Source organism: Fundulus heteroclitus, chromosome 17 (assembly GCF_011125445.2).
Source record: "Fundulus heteroclitus isolate FHET01 chromosome 17, MU-UCD_Fhet_4.1, whole genome shotgun sequence".
In the NCBI taxonomy this organism is placed as follows: Eukaryota; Metazoa; Chordata; class Actinopteri; order Cyprinodontiformes; family Fundulidae; genus Fundulus; species Fundulus heteroclitus.
In genome coordinates this window covers 18224391-18241668 of record NC_046377.1, presented here as the reverse complement: position 1 = coordinate 18241668, position 17278 = coordinate 18224391, and the positions used below count along the sequence as shown (strand labels likewise).

At 40.2% G+C, this 17278-nt stretch overlaps 1 protein-coding gene across 1 annotated transcript in view; it reads right to left on the bottom strand.

The window, feature by feature from the left end:
* ppfibp1a (PPFIA binding protein 1a) overlaps positions 1–16989 on the bottom strand; it is a 40693-nt gene extending 23704 nt beyond the window's left edge. Inside the window, exons 1-2 of the mRNA XM_012878982.3 lie at positions 16839–16989; positions 856–935 (exon numbers count right to left, since the gene is read on the bottom strand). Of these exons, the coding sequence (XP_012734436.2) occupies positions 856–919 (64 nt within the window). The 5' untranslated portion in view covers positions 920–935; positions 16839–16989. The remainder of the gene's footprint in view (positions 1–855; positions 936–16838) is intronic.
* Positions 16990–17278: the final 289 nt, after the last annotated feature.

Sequence of the window (17278 nt, the reverse complement as noted above, 5' to 3'; positions counted from 1 at the left end):
CATCTTTAAGCTGACTAGGTTTTCTATTTGAAGGTCATGTTTCACCTACTTGAACGATACAAAACTATTTTTCCTTGATTTCCCTGTTGAAGCGTTCATCAAACAGTATAAAGCAAACAAATCTACTCCTACGCTGCATTATTTCTAATGCTGTTTGTTTCATGAGCGTCAGCCTCACGACTTAACTAAAACACACAGTGTTCGCCTCATGCACCTCTGCCTGCTCCACACCATCCGTCATCCATCTTAAATGTCAGCTGTAATCAAGGTCTCCCACATGGACAACGAGGGAGCTGAATAAATAAATAAATACAAAAATATTCTGACAATCACAGCAGCGAGGGAGTGAGGCTCGATGATGGCTGTGGTTTCTGCGGAAATGGGACAGACGGGTGGGTGTCATGTGATCAGCCGCCGCGCTCCCATTGGAAAGGTCAGCGCTATAATTACACACATCAGTGGAAAAGTGGGGACTGTAAATCTGTAGGCCGGTCCAATCAGCAGCAGCAGCAGCAGAAGTATACAGAGCAACAGCCAAAAGTTCATATTCCAAGCTCACAAGGCTTGAATAATCATTAGTTTCATCAACGCAGGGACAACGGAAACTTCCTGTAATCTCTCAGGCAGTGATGGCAGGAAAAGGCCGGGGATCCTGAGGCTGTTTCAGCTGAATGCAAAACTCCTCAATATTCAGGAAAATCAGCATTAAAGCAAAGCATGAGAAGCAGGAGGACACCGAGTTACAGTACACCAAAGAGTAGCCTTTCCAGGCTGCAGTGTAATGACTTCCAGATGGAGTGGACCCCATAGCATGCTATGCCCACTTAAATAAAAGCTTGTGTTTACAGGGGTTACCTGCAATGATCCCATCCATCTGCTCCAGGGCTGCTGCCAACATCTCACTGGCGTCTGACATCATCTTCCCTTCAACGAACCTGAAAAAAGGGGAAAGGAGAGAAGTTTGACCAGGATAAAGGCGTGAAAATAATGTGAACTCAGCTTCAAACCAGCAACTTCACAAATAGTGTCATTAGCAGGTTGATTAGCAGATTTACCCACAATGAAAAATGTAATTTATGAGTTTAACTAATGAATATATGAGGTCCTCTTTCTCACTGAATTACAGAAACATACTAACTGTTCAATTTTATTGTAATTTACTGTAATTGTTAATGCCCATCTATGTTGTTTGGGCCTTTTTTTCCACAGTTATTATTAAAACCAAATACCACAGCAGAAATAACAGTTTCTCCAGATCTCTGCCCACAACATCCACAAATCTGCAGGCATGTATATGTGCAATCAGTAACCCTGCAAGTATTCCCCCACCATGTTACGTCTGAAGAAGGATGTTTTGAGCCGTTACGCGAGGAAAAACAGGAAAGACGAGCCACTTCCGTCGAGTGGGGGGAGAATAACGAGCAAATTGGTCACATGAAGTCCTGAAAACTGATCGTCAAGTGCAGGATGAAGGAAATCTAACAATGCTGATGGTGAAAAACAGAACTGTTATGATAATAACCAATGATTAGCTACAATCTTTTTTTCTTGATTTGCATTAAATACAATAGGGGACATTTATTATCATGAATTTTATTTCAGTTTGGCACAATGTCTCATTCTTCTCCTCCGTATGAGTGCTGCATCAAATTAACCCTGCAGTCCTTGCAGCCTCGCAGACAAAAAACAAAGTGATCTCCAGGGCTTACTGCCCAGCAGGCCGTATTTCCGGAGCCAGACAGTCATGGCCGACCGTGGGGCATGTTGCTATCATAAATAAAAGTACTATTCTCCCAGGGGTCCCAGGCCTTGTAGCCTCGGCATGCGCGGCATCTCAACCCTCCATAACAAAGCTGGACAGCATCCCCATGACTGCTCAACACGTATCACATGTCTCTGTGTTACTAAAGCGAGCCACTCATCACTTCCAACAAAAATGTGATTTGAAGAAATGGAGACAGCATGAAGAATGTGTACAGCCAGGACCTAGCAGCCTCCAACGGGTCTCTGCTACCAGAGAATGAGGAGGGAGGGAGGGGGTTGGTGCAACAGGCTCTGCTTCATTTCCTCCCTCTCAGGGGTCACCGTGTCGGACCCCTCAGGATACGAGACAAGCATTAAGAGAGTAATTAAACCAGTGACCTCAATATATGAACTCAGGTTTGCTGTTAAAACAAAGAGGCTTTTAAGGGCTTCAGTGGCTTACCTTAAACACACAGGAGGAAATAAAAAAAGGTAGGAATCTCTTCCAAAATGTCATGAACATTGATTTAGATTTGCAGCATCTGCAGCAAATGAATTACTGAGCAATAATAGAAAACAACCTGCTTTCCTGTTCAACTTTAAAAATTCCCCGGGGATTTCAGGTTAAGGAGTCCAGCAGACGGACATCTTACTCAAGTATTTCCGTGGTTTGATGGGAATCCATCATTCATTCTCACCCAGGCTGGAGCTGTATTTATTTAGCTGTTGAGAGAAACCTACAGCCGGTACCTCCTCTCAAAACGAACAGAAAATGTTCATATTTATTACCGCCGCATCAATGGTGAACATAAACGTAATAGGGAAGTGGAACTCGAGGTAAGATTGGTCTATGTGTTTCCTATCGAGTCATGTGGCTCTGATTTAGCAGGACCAGCAGAACAATCAATAAGTAAACATTCAGGATAAAATTAAATCAATGGCGCTGCGACGTCGGGGTCCTCTTCAGAGAAATGTGAGATGTTTTTGTGAGTTGGAGGAGAAGTTCCCTTTGGCACGGCATAAAAAGAGTTTCTTAATGGCCCACATGCAAGTCATTTAAGATAAATATCTGGGAAAACTGAAATTCAATAAGCAGCCCCCTCTGTAGCAAAGGCTGGCAGAGAAAGTTCCCATGTTTAGCACTAAACTGCTGGAACCCCTTTTAGAATGGTGGGGGTGGGGATTTTACTCTTTTAGAAAAAAAATGATTAATAGCAAAACCCCTGATAACACACGATGACCTTTACATTATCCATAAAATAAAGAGATAAAGAGCTATTTTAATGTTTAACTTACTTACGCTGATTAGCATCACTAGGAACATCTAATCAGAAATCTGTGACTTCCTGTTCCCCTGGGGTATAAATATGGTGTAGCACTAAGGCTCCTAAACTGAAGGGGTATGTCCCAATTCAGGGGCTACATCCTTCGAAGGACCCGGTCTACGTGGGCCGGGTCCGTCATGGACCGCGGAAAAAGACCAGAAGAGATCGGCTTGTGAGTGGGGACGGTCCAGGGTCCTCACCAGGATTTTTTTTTTCAGCGTAACGATGGACGGCTACACGCGAGCAGGCTGGTGCGCGCTGGTTTGTTGTTCCGTTCACTGGATGCATTCCCAAATCGGAGCGTCACGTGGTGCAGCTCAGAGGCGGCTGTTCGTTAAGCTAATAAAAGCTAGCATTAGCTAATGTGGTTCGGGAGGTTTATAGCCGTGTTGAATCTGATGCACAATCAAGAGCTTTACTGACTTATGTTGCTCTCAAACATCTGTGTCGTACTGACCGTCTAATTTCAGCGTAACTTTGACAGCTGTCAGTGTAACGGTCCATTTCGCTGAAACGCGCTGGCTAGAACCCTGACGCGTCTTGGCAAAGAACCAGTTTTAAACTGGAAAATTGCCTCTTTCGGCCCATAAAAAGCAGCATGGAACAGTACAGCAGTTTATGTCCACAACTTTTGTCAAATCTCTGAAGACATGTCGTTTAATGTAATTTCATAGGCAGAAAATATGAATTTAGCTCCTATATTGTTGTTTTCTAAGGGCTATTAGCTGGAAACCCGTTGTACAATAGATTGTGAACTGAAGGATGATACATCTCTCAGCAGCTGTGTCAAGAAAGTTTATATTAAACTTCTTTTTTTCTGGCTCATTAAAACATGAGACAAAGGTTTCTTATATCCACTCATAAAAATTGTATAGACAAGACAACATGTCCTTTGAGTAAGACACATCATTGTTGATCTGCATTGAGCAGGAAATAGCTGTTCAAAAAAAAATTAAAGTCTACACACCCAAACCTGTCCACTAATTGTTAGATAGCCTTGACTGGACTGGAAAAGAGTGGCCTCTTGGGATCACTGAGCCTCACTGGGAGGCAAGAAAGTCTTTTCTGTCATTACCGTCACAGACAAAATCATTGGATCTGCCAAACTCTACTGGGACTTGAACTTGGTCCGTTTGCTTTGGTCAGATGAGACTCCAGGTAAATCCTTCAGATGAATATGGCATAACAAAAAAAGGACTAATGCAGGAAAGAAATTCCACTTATCCATTGTTAACTATGGTGGAATCAATACGAAAGTTGTTTCACTGCCTTAAAGCTAGAGTGAGCGATTTTTCCGGAAGTTTCCCAATGTCCCTTTTTGAACAAACCTTGCTCTTCCACTCTTCAGGGGGTTTACGTGAAAAAAAAATCTCCAAAAGCCACCCTGGTCTTATTTCTTTCTACTGAGGCCTTCCTCGTCTTCTCATAAACATGAACACGGTTCGCCTTTTGCGACTCTCAGCCATGTTCAAAGTATAAAGTGAGAGCAGCGGAGCTACAATGAACGGCTAACTGCTAAACTAGCCGCTAAGCTAACCGGATACATAAACACTAAAAGTGTGCGTGCACAGCTAGCAAGTGGAAACTCGGAAGGAAAGAGCCAGAATGATTGATACGTGAGCGCGTCAGAATGATTGGCATGTGGGACAACCAATAGATAAGTTGATACCCGCAGATCTTAAGGGACAGACGAGGGTGAGTATATAATGTCTGGGTGAGAGTAGGAAGAAAACTCTGACATATCCAAGCCCTTTGGACCAAACAGCAGAGATTGGTTATAGCTTTTACAGGCCTGCAGCTCCCACAGAATGATTTTTTAGCCTCCTTTTTGAGAATATATACTGTATTAACTACTTTCAGGACGGAAACACGATTTTACCCAGTACAACAAAAAGTGTTTCTGAACAGGATAACCAACTATAGCTTGAATGGCGGACGTCAGCCAGAAGCAGCATTTTTGAGGATCTTGTAGTAAAGATGGAAATAATTTTGTTCCCAGTAGCTGGGTAGACCAGTCATCGCCTGCGTTCCATTTGTGCTACAAACCCAAAGCAGAAAGGCCTTAATACCGTTTACGTGTTTGCTTTTTGCAAGCAGTCATTCATCACCAATGTTTCCAACATGCTTTCCAGACATCGTGCAGCCCTATAACTGAACAAACAACAGCTGTGAGACAGTTCTTTAACAATTATATGCTACATGTGATTTTTTTCCATATAAAATTAAACAGACCGGTGTTAAAAGGTTATATTTGTAAATAAATAAATGCCTAAAGCTTTTTCTTCTTGCATTGATATCAGTGACAATAAATTGAATAGTAGTTTTCTAACCCAAAACTAAGAAAAGCCTATAGATTAGAACCCATCTCTCAAGCTATCCAAACAAGGGTCTGGATGGAGCAGCTATGATTGATGACAGAGTCCAGGCGACCCACAGTGAGTGGAGGGGTGAGCGCTACATACACCAGACATTCCTGAGCAGGTTAGTCTCCATTAACGCCTGGTACCGAAATCCCTGCTGGCCTTTTTGACCTTATACGTTTCACTAAGCTGCTGTTCTGTGTCAAAACATTTCCACTGATCTGTGAAGGAAACAAGCACAACTAAAAAACAGCTAATTAATTCTAAAGCATGCACTTCACGTTATAGATAAAGCGAGGTGATGCGAGAAAAAAAAAAAAACTGGCACAGAACTGCTCCTTCAGCAGGTAATCTTTATGTAACCAGAGCCCGAAATATCCCTAATCCTCAGTGACATCAGGCCTCCATTGTTGTTCACGGTTTGTTTTGACTCTGTCACACACACAGCATCCTGTTTCAGTTAATCACGCCTCAAAGGGACCCAGAGTGTATTCTTTCCTGATGAGAACGGCATAAACATGGGTCCTTCTTTGCCCAGTTTTCAGTGTCTGAATGAAGGAACTAACTGGTCCAGACCAGCCCATCACAGATGTGATTTAGGATGAGATGACCTACACATGGAGTAAACCTGGAACCTGCAACCACAGAGGCTTTATGGGGAATAAGAAGGCTCCAGGTGCCATCAAACTTAGGTGTTTAAAACCAATTACTGTGCTCAAAACTAAATGAAAATAGAGAAAATCCTGACCAGCAGCAAAAAACAACTGGACATAATTCACTTATCAATTCGCTCCTGAATTAAGTTAACGCAGCTCGTCACAGAAAGACAGACCCAACAGTTTCTCTGCTGCTGCGTTTTGGTTTTAACATCAAGCAGATGGATTGAATGGGATATAGCTCGAGGAAGGAGCAGAATCCTAAAAAAAAAAAATAATAATAAATACCAGGCTAAGATTACTTGCCCATATGCTGAAAAGTTGATCTCTGTAACTCTTACAAGCCCCCTTCCTTCTGTAGCCCACTTCCAGCTGTGCTGCAGATGTGCAATCCTTAACCAAACTGGCTCATTGCAGAGGAAGCAGTACAATATAATTTGTAGGAAGAGCAATGCATTTATAAGCAGCAGCGAGATTGGATATGGTTGGATTGTATTATTCATTAAGAGGAGAATGATTTCAGCAATGATTTCAACCGTCCACCCAGGACTGTTCATCACTTCTACTTATGTCAACGTGTTTGTTTCCAGTTGCATATCATAACGGTGAAACAGGCTGAATGTTGTTCTTTCCTCAGATCAAAGCTGCCCACCAACTTGTTGCAGACATGCTAACACTTCTCCATCAAAGATGCTTAAAACAGATGCAGCAACCACGCCCACACAGAGATGATCTATAATCTGAAACTTTGAGCCAAATCATTTTATTATTGCCAGTTTCTGTTAATTTAACCTATATCTTATGGGACCTTGTCAATCACAATGTGCTCCACGCTAATGTTGCTTTGTTCATGACCTCCCAAGATCCTTTACACCAGCAACATAACGTATTCAGGCTCCTGCTCTCCAGTGATGGTTTAGGTTAGAACTGTGGTTCCCAACCTTTTCATCTTGTGACCCAAACAATCCCAATGAAAGGGTTTAAACAGGATCACAGTAACACAAACGGCAACAACAAACCTTATTTTTTTTTTAATCTATTACATTTCCTTTGCGATTTATATCATGTTTATGCTTTACAATCCTCATTTTTGTTATTAAGTCCAACTACATTAGAACATTTTTGACTCTAAGTGGGGTCCTGAGCCCAATTTTCTGTTAGAGCGTAGAAATGTAGCACCGATGCATCAAACTTGATGCTAATCTAGTTTTCTTTGTTTTATAGGTAAATACAAGTAGGTCAATGAAGTTAATATTGAGCTTTATATTAGAGATAAGTGATGTCATTTGATCTCTTAATGCAGAAGAATCATGATATTGTCTATAAGGCAGATTTGGTCCATTTGGTTCTACGTTCTTTCTTTTACATATTATGCAGGTAAACGTTCTCCTTTTCCTTTAGATTCACAGACTACCTTTTATGCATCAAGTACACTTCACCTGACAGCTGTTTCTTTCATGCAATTTTCCTTAAAGGTCTGGAAAAGTAGGGATGTTCACTTCATCATTCACCTGCAGAAGTCTGGATATGTATAAAAAAAAACAGAAAAGAAATCAAATATTTTTCAGTTTCTAAACTTCATTACCTATTACATTACCTAAAAACTTTTTTATAAACCTGCAAACTTTCATCAAGAGATGACATCCTTTGTCTTCAATTTCCCCCGTCCCAATTCAAGCTTTTTATCCAACCTGTTGAACGTTTTATGGGATCCTTTTAGTATTTTAAACTGGACCTACCGGGATTTCTTTAGCCACCAAACAAAGCGACGACGTCCCAGGTGGTTTTGAATCTTTGCAAATAAAGTTATCACAAAAAACAAGCTGTGCTTAAAGAATCAGTTTGTTAGTGGAGGATAATTTAGTACTTTGGTTTTGACATCCACGTTGGTCCAAACACCCAAATATTGAGAAACAGCCATTTAGATTAACATTGCAATTACCAAAATTTGCCGTTCAGTTTGAATTTTTGCTCCAAACTACAGACGCAAGTATTAATGAGTTAATCTAAAGTTGATTGATCTTATTGATCGACTAATGATTATTTTTTTCTCTTGTATCAAGAGGGATGGGTACCTTTTCACATTTGAACCGATATGGTACTGATACCCGGTATTTGGGAGTCAATACCAGTACTTAATGTTACCTATTTTCTGTACTTTTTTGTTCTTATATAGTAATAAATGTTAGTTTATAAATAAAATCTCTATTAAATTTTCTACTTATTTAATTCTCAATATACAAACTTGTTTACCTTATTAAATAATTTATGATTTTTAACACATTGCCTGAATCCAGGCCACATAAAACTAGTTTTTACCAAAACAGCAGCTATCAGAGGCACAGAGAGAACGAGGTGAATACGGGAGTGAAGCTGTGTGTGAATAAAATTCAGGGAATTGTTTTAGTGCAACAATTTCAGAGAAGAAAAAAAAAACAATATAAGAGCATTACATTTTATCCTGCTTTATAAATCAGGGCAGGACATTCAGAATGAGGAATGAGCAGAGGGGAAGAGAGACTCTCCTCTTTGCTCGGCCTGCAGGCGGGTCTCAGGACAAGGCAGCAGCAGCAGTCTGGGAGACAGGGCTTGGAGAAGCTGGGAAGACGCTCACAGCAGCACTCCCTGCCTTCCCAGGACAATAACTGCTGTGAAGCGATTGGTTCTTTCACGGGAAGTCAACAATACCAGAAGAAAATCACTAGATTTTTTCGCTGGTCACTTTTATGAAAAAATGCCGCTGGCTGTGTCTAAAAAGTCACTTAAGATAGCGAGAAATTCACTAAATTGGCAGCAGTGACCAGGTGCTTCCTCAGATTAGAAGTATTCCTGCCGCTGGTCTATATTGCAGCAAGCGCAATCTGCAGCGCATTTTCAGTGTCACATTCATGTGTTTAGGTACAGAAACATGGTACCGTTTGTTGTTATGTGAATCAGTACCCAGTGGTACCGACTGGATTTGGTCTGTGCATATAAAAGAATCGAATTCGGTACGCAGCCCTAATAACATGGAGGGCTAATTTGTTTACAATATGCTGAATTTTAAAAAAGGAACATTGTTATATTTTAACAGTTTGTGCTACCTGTATTAAATACTGAATGTATCAGACAAAGCTGTCGTTTTCTCACATTATTAAACTTGGACGTAGTTATAAATTACAACAAAACAGAAACCTCTTAGGGTATTGAATAGAAACAAATAAGTTGAAGCGAATAAAATGTATGAAAAACTAATAATCCCCAAGAAATCCCTCACCATTAACTGTGGCATCATGTCTTTTTCTATCATGTTACACTTTTTTTGTAATGCCCTCCGCTTTTTTAAGTGAGTTTTGGTTGAGAAACTGACGCTGCTCCACCAGGCAGCCCGGCTGAATGGGATCAGCTATTTAGCTGATGTCTTAAGGACCTTGTTGAATGTTTAGATTTAAAAACAGAAAACTGCATTAAGAACATCTTGCATCCTCATTAAATAGTGCAAAATAATCCCACACCGGACTCCATTTGGAGCGTTTCATGTGGCGTCCGCCATTATTTTTTCCTCACTACTACAGTCTGGCTCCACTTTAGAATGACTGACAGCGCCCTCTGCTGAATGGAGGCCATACTACAACACTGAAAGAGGGACTATGAGGAGGTTATCAGTTAATCGAAAGGGACGAACTCTAATCTAATTAACTATTAAGCAACAAATAATTGTAAATACATTTTTTTTGTTTGCATCCTTACTCCAAAAAAAACTACAATAACCAAAAAAAGAGTTATGTTTACTAGCATAATCTTATTTTGTCAGTTTTATCATTATAAAAAACTGATGTCTAAAAATAACAGATTTCCCCCCAATCAGTGTTGGTCCGTGTTATTAATATCACTACAGATGATAACATAAATTAAAGCAGTTACATGCCGTTTAGATGTACAACTGGACTTTTTAATGTACACTGAAGTAGGTTTTTGAGAATGGGGAAGTTGTACATTTACATTTAGAGCAATATATGCGATGATGCTGCTGAGAGCGACCTCTGCTTGGTTTGTGTGAATTCTAGTGTTTATTTGATCAATAAGATGCAACCAATGTGTTAAAGAGGCTCCTCAGACCCAACAGTCTGCTGCTGCATGACATCATTTAATCTGAGGAAGATTAAAATATAACAACGTGAAAAAGTGTAGCAGGTTGGAGATATGAAGTGAACTTTTGGACGTTAGCCCAGCTTTAAGGCCAAGCTTCCATCATACACTCCCCTTTTGTTTACCCTCCCCCATGAGAGATGTTCTGGACTTTTAGTGCGGGCTGCTGCCGGGTCAGATTGTTTGACAGAAACATCAGCTCAGACTTTAAACTGCTGCTTTATTTCTCTCTGCAGCGGTGGTGGCCGCACAAACAACTCTTTGTCTTTCCCAGACTCACATGGTAGCACGGTAACACTGATCCCAAGTTTTTGCAGTTTTTCCACGTGGCCCTAACTACAGAGGCACAAATCACATTGGAAGAGGGGGGAAAAATAAAGAGCTGGAGGAAATGAGTAAGAGATCCCAGCTAGCCAAGAAAAACTGCACATCTTTGTTTTTGTTATCAAGAAGAAGCCACAGATATGTTGGCTTAAGCCTTATGGTATAATCTCCAAGTTGCAGCATTAGATAAAATAATGCTGCAATAAACAATTTGAGCTTGCAAAAACAGAGCTCCTAAAAAACAGGACTGCAACAGAGACATCCCAAAGCTCAGGAAGACCTTCAGAGAGTCCTGACAGGAAGCCTTTCCTGGTTCATTGTGGAGAAATGTCTTCCTTCTCAGAAACTTCCATTTTCCTGTAATCCTACATCCAAACGGCCCTTATAAATTACGTTTGTCACACCAGCTCAGACACTGAAGCATCAACAGAGCTCAAATGGAGAGGAATTTACGCAGCTCTAATGGAAATGAGGATTGGAAGCAAATGTTTTAAATTAAACTAATATCTTAATTTAATTTTAAAGGCATGTAAACATCCCAATAAATCAAGCACTCTAAAAGTGACAGCGCCTTCACCCAAAAGACGCCACAACAAGAATGCAGGGAATGCAAAAAAAAAAAGGAAGGATAAAAGGATCCAGAGACAGAAAGGCCCGGTCAATTCTGGGACACGTGGCTTCAGCTAGATAAGGACAGGAAGCTACAAATCTGTCCGTGTTCTGATAACAGTATTATTAGATCAGAATGAATGCTCCAAATCAAGTGACTACAGTTAAGTTTTGTCACTATTCAGACTTTAACCTCCTAACCGCCTGCAGAGGAAAATGAAGAGCAGTGGAAGGTCTCAGAAGAGCCAGCCAGCTCAGAGGACAAATATGGCTACAAAGGTAGACAGACGTGAAATCCTGTCATGCTTTCAGTTCTGATGAAGCCAAGAGAGCAGAGGCCCACACAGCGCTGCCAGAAGGTCCTGCTCAGCCTCATGGGGAGGTTTTTCTTAAACTCATGTTTACACAACCAATATTTAACCTCACCGAGTGGACAGATTCAAGAAAGATGAAAGAAATTCACTCTGTGTTTCTAAATGTTGTACTAAGTCCAACAACGCCAGCGCAACAAATGACTGACACACCTATGCTATTTAAATTATTTACGTCTTGCCTTAAAAAGTTGTCTTTTTAACCAAAATCTTTAGGTTTCACTTCCTCAGTACAAAAGACTAAATACTAAAATCCAAATAGCGCGTAGAGACTCAGGGAGAGGGCTTGTTATAAAACTAGTTTAGAGCATTTTTGGACACCCTGGGATCAAGCTGCATCCTTTCAGGCAATTTGTAATAATCAACATTCGTGCCATTACCGAGGGCACAGAAGTTACCAAAGGTTAACCATTTGGACAAATAAAAACATTACAGCCTAAAGGAGCATTGCTCAAATTTTAAGCTATTATTCTCTTTCCCATACCCTTACAATGACCATTTGCCTCTGTAGGCTCCAGTAGTTAGTGATTCAGGTCACATTTCACAGGCTACCTTCAATATTTATAGTTTCCTTACCTCAGAAGACATTACCCCTCTAAACAAAACCAAGACCTGTCCACATGCAGCTTCTTCCACGCATGGATGTAATCTAGCCATCACATTAGCTAATATATGTGATTATCTTTTCAACCTGATTAAGCCTCTGCTGTTTTATCAATGAAATTACATATTTAACTGCTACCTGACAGCAAACCTGATATGGAGATCTTACATTAGCTCCTCTGTAGCATTCTGTTGCATTACTGCAAAGTATACTACTGTACGCAACTAAAACAATCGGGATTTGATTCAATATTTTGTTTGTCTTTATCAAATACAGGCACTTTTACGACAAAAATGGCACAATATAAATAACAGCTTAAAAGTGAAGGTCAGGACTAAGGCTTCAAGATTTGAAAGAGAGAAAAAAAAAACTTGAAAAAAAAAATTAGTTTGAAGAACAATTTCTGTAGAAGGACCTGTGTTCAATGGGTTGAACGTGTGAGTTTTTAGGTTGGGTTAACCTTAACTAGTTATGGAAACGTGCAACTGATTTTATTGTTTAATGTAGCACTGACCATATCTGTAGATATTAACAGCAAGTAGAGTTTAAATGCCTTGAAATATCAAATACAGCATCCACTCAACGAACCCTTTGTGAATGCGATATTTCCTACAACGATGTCGCAATGATTCCAGATATTGGAAAACTTGACTTTTAAACATCACATTCAGTCTTCCTTGAACGTATTTTTGGTTTTCCATTGATAGCTTTTCCTGTTTTAGATCACTATGTTTGTGTTTTTCTATTGTCCGCCTGGATTAGTAGGGAACGTTCAGTCAGTAGCTTGGTGACCAATGAGTTTTAACCCGCAGCATCTTTCACAGCAGTGAATGACCTGTACTTGTATAGCGCTTTATCAAGTCCTGAGGACCTCAAAGCGCTTTACACTACATTCAGTCATTCACCCATTCATTCAAATGCTGACATTGGTAAGTAAAATTGTAGCCACAGCTGCCCTGGGGCTGACTGCCATACAATGCGGTACCGCGCACGTGACGTCACCGTCTCAAGAGCAACGCCCCTTTTGCCGCTTAGGTAGGGCATACAGGAGAGAACGCATACAGGAGAGAACGCACGGATAACAGATATGACCGACTTTACACCCGTTAAACTTTCCCAAGACGATGTCCCAGGCACACGGTTTACTGGTCGCACTGTCGAAGAACACACCAACCTTCAGCTCAAACGATGGCTTGAGGTTCGAGGGCTTAAAAAGACTGGAATACTGGCCGAGTTGATGAACGGTAAGCTTTGTTTTTTTTTTCCTGCGCGGCGATCATGGCAGCGTCGGCCGTTTTTTTTTTTTTGTTGTTGTTTGCAATCACCGTCCAGGAATGGGTATATGTTTAATGTTTGTCTCATTTGAAATGTTTTTGAGTAAGCTATCCTGGTAGCAGGCTATCATGTTAGCGCCTGCTACCATGATAGCCTATATGCTATCATGGTAGCAGGCGCTACTTTATTAACATGTCGGCCACCAAAATACTCTTACCTGTTCACTACTTGATGTCGCTGGAATTGGGTCAGGATGTTCTTCGGTTGTGCCCTTTCCTCCGACAAAATGCTTGCTACATATGTACTTGAATTTGGTAACTTTTTCCGGGTTGAACTGTTGTGTAGGCTGACCGCCCCGGTGTCACACATTTCTCCTTGGCAGTCTTGAAGAAAACATCCTTCATATGCGGCCGATCAGCGTAACTCGAGTCGCTGTTGCACGTTCCATTGCAACAATGTTTAAAAACCATGGTCTTAGATTTGGAAAAAGCAGTCGTTTACCGAGTAAAACCTAGGCTAACGCACGTCTCTTACAGCGAAACAACGGCGGCTTTCCGGAGTTTGCCCCACTGCGTACCACGTGATGTGACGTCATCGTGACGTTGTGTTTCTAAAAATAGCTCGCGCGCGGTACCGCATTGGTGTCAGCAGGCCCCCTGACCACCGACAGCAGGTAAAGCGGTTGAAGTTTCTTGCCTAAGGACAAGACGACTGAAGGCTGGAACTTACTCCACTAGAAGTGAGAAATTTGTTCTTGCTCCACAGTAATGACGTTATTTTGTTCTTATAGCCCTGCTCTGGTGGTTCTCGCTGCGTGTTCTCGACACGTTTGGGCAGAACTTATCTCTCGTGAGGCGTCTGACTACTGTTCTGTGATCGGTCAGGATTTGGATGGACGTGTTTTAGTTGGAAAAGCAGGAATGTCTCACGTATCGGACGGTGGAACTACTAAACACTGCCGTCGCCCTGTGCTTTCAACGGTAGGAGGGGAGGCTCAAACTGGCGACCAGTCGGTTACAGGACAAACTCCTAACTCCGTGCGCCAACCTTTGATTAGCTTGCATGCACTCTTGCTACCTTATGTCAAAGCTACACAATATGTTGAATCCCAATTGTCACCATAAACTGAATATGTGCACAATCGCAATTGACTATTGGGATTGATATTTGCTAGACTTTACGATTTTACTTGCCATACATTTAAATTATGCTACCCAACTATAAATTAAAGACTTTCAGTGCCCCCAAAGCGATACACACATTAGTGACTAGTGCTACGTTCACACTGCAGGGAAATGAGAACCAAATCCGATCTTTTTGCCCATATGCGACCTATATCTGTCTTTTTTACGGCAGTGTGAACGACCCAATACCGATCATTTCACCCCCCCAAAAAATCTAATATGTGCCTCTTCTATATGTGGTACTAACTCGGATATGTATCAGCTTTTTTTAACCCATCCGCAGTCAAGCTCAGCTTGATTTGACTCCAATATCGATATTTATTACTTTTAAGTTATTGCTCAAAGTCATTCAATCAACCAGCCAAATATTATATTATATATATTTTATTGATGTTCAATTTATTGAACACTGATATATTAACAGAAAAACAAAGTGCATTTGGTTCAAATCATTTAACGTATTACAGAAACCAAAAATGTGCCCAAATGTCTGATTTTAGGGACGAAGGTGCTTCTAAAATCCGCAAATTTCACAAATTCGTCTCACTTGCACTTCCTCGCTGTGAACAGTAATGTTGCGCTGTAATAACGCCCCCTAGGGGTTGGGAGGTATATCGATATTGAAAGCCAGAATATCGATATTAAATCGTTTTTAAAAACATTGATATCAATCTTTGTATCGATTTTTATGCACAACCCTAATTAATAGCTGTGCTACTTTCTTCTTACCTTATTTCGTCTTGCTATGATGTGGTCTTAATATTATCGGCTTCCATTCCTCAACAGCTTTTTAATAATAGTAAGGAGAGACGTGGCCGGTATCTATTTTTATTTTTTTTAAATGTTCTAGTTTTTTTATTTTTAAGAAACTTTATTATATGTTATATGTTATCTGTGCGTGCGGGTCGCTTTGCGATCTGGAACTGTTCAGACAGAAGTCGGATGACGGTCACCTCATAAAAATCTGATTTCAGCGGGGGGAAAAAATCTGAATTGAGAATCATAACCTGCAGTGTGAACGTAGCCTAGGATTACAAATCTCTGAGAGTTGTAGAGACATTGTGTGTGGGTCATAACACACATTATCAACCATTTTTCCAACAATGACAATGACAATTTTGTTTCACCATTACCTAATATTGTGCAGCCCTATTTCATGTTGTTAAACAGGTTCTATTAAATGTATTCTGGATTCTGCAGACCTGGCAGTAAAGTGTATCTTGTGGAAGTTTAACTCATCTTAGCAGAACTTGTACTTTATTGTGGTTAATTCATAAATAGGGGTATTTGTTCATTTACAAACAGGTTTTTGGATTTACTCTTGTTAGTTTTAACTGATTGTAACCTCGGTTTGTTGATCTGACACATTTGAATATGACTTAAAAGCAAAAGTAATAGAAATATGTGAGGTTGCAAATACTATTTCACATCATTGTATGAAAATAAACCTTTAACTTGACATCTATCAACAACAATGCTTTAGTGGTTATAATAAACCCGCCAAAACAGTTACACCTTCTTCTTATCCTTTTGTCCTACATTAGACTGGTATACAGCTGCTTCGAAAAGTTTAAGGTTGTCAATTGATGTTACAAGACATCAACAAATAAACAATATTTGGGAAGATTTTAAACCCGCAGCATCTGATAATTTCTCAAACATTAATAAAATTGTCCATATCCACCCAGCTACTTAATAAAAAATAAATAATATTAGATCTTCTTTTTCCCTATACAAAAAAAAGTAATTTTAATACATAAACATCAAACTTTACACTTAATGTGTATATGAATAGAAAACAGAGGCTCTAAAATTTAGCTGAAAATGATAGAACTGAAAGGACATGGGGAAATAAATTATCTGTGATTTACCTTTAAGATATAAACAAAAACTGGACCTGCTTGGGACTTTTACTAATAAAAGCTAAAAACATTTTTTAAAATACATACCCATATAATAAACATAGCCTTTTATTAGTTTTCATATGCATAACGAAGCCTGATAAATATTAAGTTATATAATGAGTCAATTAAATAGCCCAACTTTCTTCTAGGAGTCTAAAAAAACAAAAACAAAAAATTGTTTATACCTTAAAAAGTAACTATTTAATCACAGAGCTACGGGGACCCAGAAACTTAGCAGCTGGAGCCCTTAATTAAATTAAGCTAGCGCACCAACGCCGCCAGAGCAAACAGCCCGTTAACCGTCCATTCTGCCGGAAAACCAGACCAAACTTCAATGAAACTTTGCTCAACTTACCGTTTTCGGTATGGAAATAGCTCTCGGTTGTGTCCTTCACGCCCCAGAAAGCTAAAGTCCCAAAGAAAATCTTTAAGGACTTTTCATGGAAGCGTCATGCTCCGCGTTCACCTTCCCATTGAGTTATTGTGAAGTTTCGGCGTCCCAGAAAAGAAAAGATGGAGTCAAGCGAACGATGCCCAAGCAGCACCGGAAGTTGCTTCAAAATAAAAGCACGGCTAACTTGTGGGTGGCATTTAACGGTAGACGGTAGTTCCGCTACAAGTCTACGCATTTCTGCCAGTCAAGGTTTATTTTTTAAGTTCACGTCAGGTAAAATAACCTGTATGTAGTATGAATCGGGAATTCCTTACTGACTTTGACCTGAAAATACAATATGGCTGCTAGGGCTAGTGAAACGAGAACTTTCAGTAAAGGTTTTGAGTCTTTTACAATAAACT